General features: G+C 52.7%; 1 protein-coding gene across 1 annotated transcript in view; it reads right to left on the bottom strand.

Annotated features, from left to right (window-relative positions):
• Nucleotides 1-773: 773 nt before the first annotated feature.
• MYO18B (myosin XVIIIB) overlaps nt 774-7,405 on the bottom strand; it is a 240,850-nt gene continuing 234,218 nt past the window's right edge. The window contains 2 exon segments of the mRNA XM_049619573.1: nt 774-2,231; nt 4,590-5,838. Of these exon segments, the coding sequence (XP_049475530.1) occupies nt 4,602-5,838 (1,237 nt within the window). The 3' untranslated portion in view covers nt 774-2,231; nt 4,590-4,601.

Here is a 7,405-nt window from a genome sequence, read left to right as displayed (position 1 = left end):
TTGCCTCTAAAAAGGAAGAGGGGTTCCTGCTCGCCATGGATCCCCCCTGTAGGGGACAGCGCCTGGCACTTAGCAGGTGTTCAACAAATATCCGCTGAATGAGGAATCCTGCGGGCACAGGAAGAGAGGCTCACGGAAATGCCCAGCTTCCAGGCCCTAAAAATCTCTGCAAAACCCCAATGCCAGGAAGGCAGTGCAAATTTTTTCTCCAATTCCATAATTGCTTTCACTGGGGGACCCAGCCGGGAGCTTGGGACATACTTTTCTGATCACTACGTGAATAACGCTTGCTCTTAACAAATGAAATTGCCACCTACTTTCACACAGCACGTGTTTACGGGCTGAATTATGATCCTTACAAAATGTGTTTGGGGAAGGAAGCCCTAATGCCCAGTACCTTAGAATGTGACCTTATTTGCCGATCGGGCGTTTAAAGGGGTGAGTTAAAGTGAGTTAAGTTAAAGTGAGTTAAAGTGAGTTAAGTTAAAGTGAGTCCTTTGGGTTGCTCCAATCCAATCTGTCTGGTGTCCTTATAAGAGGAGGAATTTTGGACACACAGAGATAAGCAGGGATATGTGCTGAGACAAAAGGCTGTGTGAGGACACAGGGAGAAGGCGGCCATCTACAAGCCAAGGAGAGACCTCAGAAGAAACCAGACCCACTGCCACCTTGATCTTGGACGTCTAGCCCACAGAACTACAAGGCAGTCAATGTGTTGTGTAAGTCATCCAGTTCATGGTACTTTTTTTTTTTTTACAGTAGCCCTTGCAAACTAACACACAGAGGGAGCTCCAATTGGCTATCCCAGAGGAGCCCTAGGAACAGAGGTGCATTTGGGGCAGGACATAGTCTATGCTGGTGGGACTTTAAATAGGGCAGCATCGGCATCCCCAAAATGGGCATAAGCTAGCAACTGCCTTTGCAAGCACGGAATAAGAAGTGTATTTATCTCTCAGGACTTTTTATAAAGTTGCAGTGAGATGCACATATAAAATGCTTAGCCCAGTGTCCAACACAGTATATGAATAATAAGCAATAAATAGCCTATAGTTTTAGTATTTTAAGACTTCAAGGATGTTTGAAGAAGCAGGTGCCCAAACTATAGACATGCCTGGGGGAGTGTGGTCTGTGGTACATGTGGATATTTGCGTTTGGATGGTAGGGCTGTATACGCGAGGAGCTGTATAGGGGCCTGTGAGCACATGTTCACAGGGATCTAGAATGTTGATATGGGCACACATTTGTGGGGATGTATTCATGTCAGTGTGTCACACGCATTCGAGGTGTGTAGGTTCATTAACTTTTTTAGTGGCTCATTCATTCATTCATTCATTCAAAATTTCTTGAATGCTTGGGGCACCTGGGTGGCTCAGTCAGTTGAGCGTCCAACTTCGGCTCAGGTCATGATCTCGCAGTTCGTGAGCTCAAGCCCTTCATCAGGCCTGCTGCTGTCAGCACAGAGCCCACTTTGGATCTTCTGTCCCCTCCACGTCTCTCTGCTCCTCCCCTGCTCATGCTTGCACTCTCTCTCTCTCTTAAAAATAAATAAACAGTTAAAAAATTATCTTGAATGCTTGCCTACCCATATATACAAAATGTAGACAGTAGACAGACAAGGGGGCTATGATGGGAGGATTGAGGGAGAATGGAGACAGAGCATTTATTTCAGTTCGATGTATCAGGGAAGACTTCCTGGAGGGGGTGACACTTGAGTTTGACTTGGGCAGGTGAGGAGGAGCAAGGCCATTGCCTGGAGTCATGTAGGGGCGAAAGAAGTGTGCACTCGAAAATACGGTTTGGGTTGAGTCCATTCCTTGGAAACTTTCTACCCGGACTGCCCCCAGTCGAACCTCCAGAGTCCCTGGGGACAGGATCACAGAACGGAGAGGAAGCACAGATGCCAAGCAGCTATCACTTTATTTTGTACAGACCAAGCAAGCTGGGATCCCCATGCCTGAGGGATATGCCTCCTGCTGGGGTCTTCTTGCCTCTTGAGTGCAGCCATGCTGGCCGGCTCTGGACTCAGGGCCCCTGGGGAGGTCTGGCTGGTCTCTCTCTCTCTCTCTCTTTTCTCTCTCTCTCTCTCCAGACAGTTGTGGAGTCAGGAAGTCTTCGAGGACAGTCTATCTCAGGAAGCTGGAAACAAACGCAGGTCAGAGCTGATCAATGGGATACAGGCAGGCTGTTCTGGGGATGGAGGTCCTGCGATCCCATGTCCCCAGGGGACATTCCTGCAGAGACACCACCCAGAGGGATGAAGGAGTGCAGGCAGCAGAAGGGAAATGAGTGGAAAGAAACTTGGGACGGAGCTGCTGAAGGGCCAAAATGTCCAAGCACAGCACAACCTGACCCTTACTGCCTCCGGCAGCTGCTGGACCCTAGGCTAGGGGTCTCTGGCCTTCACACTGGACACATGGTGTTACTTCGGGTGGCTTTTAGTAGCCCCATTTTCGAGCTGCGGACACAGGTGCTTGGCAAGTTCACATCACGTGCCCAAGGTCGCAGCCAGCTACAAGGAAGAAGTGAGCGTTGAGGGGCTTGCTTGGGTTCTGAATCCCACAATACATTTGCTCAGGGGGGACAGGGCTGTATCGTTCAGTTCACGCCTCCAGCGTGGATGTCAGGGTGGAGGATATTTTTTGGCAAATGCTCCTTTACCACGGTGAGCACTGCTGGGAGGGGGAAGGACTTGAGTTTAAAAAAAAAATGGCAGAGACAAGATGTTCTGTGATGACTTCGGCTAAGAACTGTTCCCCTCATGGACGTGTGCCCTTTACTTGGCCTTTGAAACTGCTTTCCGTGTCCCCGAGAGCATAATAATGTAAATGAATATCACATCTCTTCCCGGTAATTGAGAGCAGAGAGAAGGCCATGTTAAGTCAAATTAATTTGCTCTGATACAGTCCAAGCCCATCTCCAAGGAAGGGGCAATGGCTTTTTGATGGGCTGAGGGTGCCTCTCGAAGTAGCAGATCTATGAACGTGGAGGCCAGGTGGCTCGTTTGGGTCCAGGAGGCCTCTGGAAGGAGGGCTGGGGACTGAGACGAGGCACCGGCGAAGCACCTGCATGTGACTGCTCTGTTATACTGGAGCCTTGAGCTGTTTCAAGTTCAGTGACTAAGAGATTTATGGAGGCCGCGGGTTATTACTAGGGAGGGGGTTTGCCTGGTGTCTGAATCCAGAGGGAGGTTCTTACACCTTCTCCTCTGATGCCAAGTTTCCCCTAACTGGCTTTGCATTTCAGCCAGGAGCCGTGAGGTGCCCTGAGGCTTGAGACGTGCCCAGGGTCAGGGGCTAGACTGCCTTGGGCAGAGAGCACTGAAATGGGAGTCAAGGTGGCTGGGTTGGAGGCAGACTCACTGGGCAGGGGGGGCTCGATCTGGGGTTTTCCCTCATTTGTTCACCAGTGAGGGTCGGGGTCTGGGAGTCCCAACATCCCTTTACGTTTAGATGGTCCTGATGTCTGCCTCAGCTTGGGGGGTCAGTGGACCTCTTTAATAAAATCCAGCTCCTTCAAGGAGGCTCTGAGCTTATTCATGTGCATGCTTGGAATAGGCACCCAAGGAGATGTATTACAGATACAAGTGGGGTCTCCGGAGTTATGAGTGCCAGTTCTGCCTGGGTGATTTCGTACAAGGGCCTTAACTTCTTTGATTCTGTTTGCCAACCTGTAAAATGGGAATAAATCATACTAACCACCTTTTGGGGGTTACTGTGGATACTAAGTGACTTGCTTGATATACACAGCCAATGAATTGTAAGCCATTATGAGCAGTGGACCCCTCTTCTTACCTTTAGTCTGGAGAAGTGGCAGGATTAGCACTGGGGGAGGAGAGGAGGCAGAGGGAAGCCTTGTTTCTCCCACTGCTTCTCTGGGCAACTTTGTACTTGCCCCTCCCCCCAACCTGGGGCCTCAGTTTCTCTCTGGCTACTTAATGCAAGAGTCGGACTCCAGGGGACCCTGGGTGGCTCAGTCAGTTAAGCGTCTGATTCTTGATTTTGGTTCATGTCATGCTCTCAGGGTCATGAGATCGAGCCTTGCGTCGGACTCTGCACTGGGCCCAGAGCCTGCTTGAGGTTCTCTTTCTCCCTCACTCTCTCTCTGCCCCTCCCCTGCTCTCTCTCTTGCATGCTCTCTGTCTCTTTAAAAAAAAAAAAAGAGTTCCACTCCACTATTCTCAAAGCCCCTTCCACCCTGGCCTGACCCTCCCCCACAGATCTGCTGTCGTCAGGTGGACAGAACGCCATCTCGGCTCGTCCAGCTCCAGGTAGATGGAGCCCTGGAAAGACTACCAGGCAAGGGTGGGGAAACCAGAAGCCCAGAACCTTCTTTAGTGTTGCCCCACGGGACCCCCCGGCTTTCCGATGGGTCCGCATCTTAAAGGGCTAAGGGATCAATGGCACCTAGCAGACAGCTTTGCAAGCGGCAACTCATTATTTCCGCAAAAACCTCTAAAACCCGTGGTCTCTAGAGAAATCACTCACAGCGTGGAAGGCAGTGACATCAACAGGTTTGTCTCCAGGCCGCCAGACCCACGTGGGCTATTTGGTTTTCATTCCCCAAGAACAGTCCCCGCCTGCCTCTTTTACCTTCACTGGCTCCTACTTCTGCAGGTATTTCTTCATTATGCTCTCAACATCCTCGTCTTTTCTCCCTGCCCCCGGCTCTCTGCTCTCGGGGGATGTTCGCTCGCCACCGTCACCGTCCAGCCGCGGGATTCTTGGTCGGCTCTTGATGCTGTCGGCGCTTTTGAAGGACACGATGGAGCTGGAGGAGGAGGACGAGTCAGAGAGGTGAGCGGGGTCCTCCTTGGACTCCGGACTCTTTTTCAAAATGGTCTGGATCCCTGAGAGGAAGGTCCGGTCGGCCTCCTCTGTCTCAAAGTGGATGCGCGGATGCCGCGGACTGTCCTGACCCTCTTTGGCCGCTCTGGCCAAGGACACAGGAGTCTCAGGCTTCCGGATGGCTGGGAGGAAGTCATCGAAATCCACTTTGGCCTTGCGTTTGTAGTTGAGGCTTGGGACCTTCCAGGTGAATGGATCACTGTCCAGAGGTTCCCCCATGAGGTGGGCGAATTGGCGGTTCTGGAAGACGAGAGGCTCCTTCCCGAGGTCTGGACAGCCCGCCTCGTCCAGTGAGGACTCCAGACAGCGCCTCCGTGGGCGCAGCGTGGGTGACAAGACCAGGTCCCTGGATGTGCTTGGGGAGCTCAGTGTTCTCCCTGAGCTCTGCCCTGATTCAAAGAGGGAATCGCAGGAGCTGAACCTGGTCTTCGGCTTCTTGGGCAGCAGCGTGGTACCCTCTGTGCTGGGGGAAGAGATGCATTTCAGGCTGGTGGACCGCAGGAGCCCGGCTGACGTCCCGGAGGCACCCTCCTTTTCCAGGGCCCATTGTGCCCCAAACCCCAGCGAGAGGTCTCCCTCGTCACTGCCTGCCCTGGACCTCCGCAGCGTGGATGCCCCGGTGGTCTGGTAAATGGGTAGAGTGGGCCAGTCCTCCAGGCTCAGCGTGGAGCCCTGTCCCTTCTGAGCTCTCTTCCTCCGGAGACCTTCCACGAACTCCGACAGGGCCGCCGAGGGGCTGGGCAGCTTTTCCCTGGACGCTGGGGACGAGTCTGGACTCCGAGAAGCTGGGGAGGAAGACCGTGCTCCCAGTCTCTCCGTGGGCTGCTTCTGCCCGCCACACTCATCACCGTCCCCCAAATGGTAGTACTTCTGTCGCCGGAGGGAGAGGGGTGAAACAGACTTGTCCCCCGAGGTCTGGCTCCGCATGGTCCGGGCTCTGCTCAGGGCCGACACCGGCTGGGACCTGTCTGTATCCCCGGTCTCCTCGTTGATCCTGTGCCAAGAAGACAAGTGCGGTCAGTAGAAACCACACGATTCATACAGTCTGTGCGGTTGGTGTGAGGGCCACTACGCACAGGCACTAATATGAGTTTTCTTTGGACGTGCCGTCCCTAACCGCGCTCTCAAATGAACCGAATGACTTCAAGCGTAAACTCAAGCCACGCAAATGAGTTCTTGCTGCTTTCTGAGATGTAGTTTCTGCCTCTAATTAAACCCAGCTAACTACGTGTGAGTAGATTAAAATGGCAGTGAGGACGGTGGCTTAGATTTATGAGCCATCCTATCTGACATGATAGGACCCACCACCCCAGGGCCCGCTGTGACATAAGTCGTTTGCTTCTTGGAGACTTCGAGGGGGTCCTGTGGTGGTTGGGGGGGGGGTATTTATTTATTGACTTAGGGCCAAGCCCAGAGGAAGGTCCCACCAAGCAGGGCTTTTGAGAATCAATGACCCAAATATGTCTCAGTGGGATGTTCCATGACACCCCTCGATTGTTTTACAGGATGGAGGTAAGAAAAACACCCCCCCCCCGCCCCCCGCCAAAAGAGAAAGGCTTTCATAAAAGAGACATGAAACTGAGTCTATACATGAGAGGACAGACGGTTTCTATTCCGGGACTACACCAGGCTTGGCTTTGATGCAGAGGCATTTTCACAACAGGCAGAGCCAAAAACACTCCCCCTCTGAAAAATGGGAACCTCGCAGCGAGACGAAATTATAGACTATAAAATAAAGGGCATCTTTACAGGAGAGAGACCAGAGTCCCATCAGCCATTCCTGTAATAAATAAAATCTATTTGCCCTCTCCCTAAGAGAAACGACCCCCTTCGCACCCACGGCAAAGTCAACATTTATGAAAAAGCGAAAGGAGTAGGGATGTCGGAGCTTTGGCACAGCAGACAGGGCCGGGGGCTGGGGCCTGAGGGCGGCCACGGGCCACATATACGCAGGTCTCTAGTCATTATTCTGCTTCTCTGTAGACGGCTGCTCCAGTTGTGACAATAGGATCCAGCCCCCTGCACACTGGGGCGGGGGTGGGGAGGGTTGGGATTCGGGTACAAGACTCTTAAGAGGGTTTCTTGCTCACTGCTGTGTGGTATCACCATTTCCACTCCCAATCACACAGGATGGTTTAGAAGGAAACGAGCTGACCACAATGTCCCAAAGGGTTCTTGGATCTGGGAGGGAAGTGAAACCGATGGTCCCCCCGAGGAGATACCCAGAGGGTGGAGGAGGGTACAGACAGGGTAAGGGGATCAAGATCTTTTCTAGGGAATTACATTCTGCCTTCCTGAGCTCCTGAGGCCAAAGCTTTAACGATCCTATCTGTCTCTCTCTCTTGGGGTTGGCAAGAGCCTCCCGAGACTGCAGGTCTGTGGTTGGTCTCCATGGCAATGATTCCATGAGTGATGGGCACAGGGCTGGCTGTGTTCATCTCCTTATTCCCTTGGTCAGCTGGGTGGAGGGTCAAGGTCATGGTTGGGGGGTGTGGTGGGGAGGCCACGGGGTTGAGGTGGTGTGGGTAATCTATCTCCATCACCAACTCTCCCCCCACCCT

This window comes from Panthera uncia, assembly GCF_023721935.1.
Source record: "Panthera uncia isolate 11264 chromosome D3 unlocalized genomic scaffold, Puncia_PCG_1.0 HiC_scaffold_8, whole genome shotgun sequence".
NCBI classification, from domain to species: domain Eukaryota; kingdom Metazoa; phylum Chordata; class Mammalia; order Carnivora; family Felidae; genus Panthera; species Panthera uncia.
Note: the sequence above shows the minus strand (reverse complement) of the source record. Positions and strands in the feature narration are given on the sequence as shown.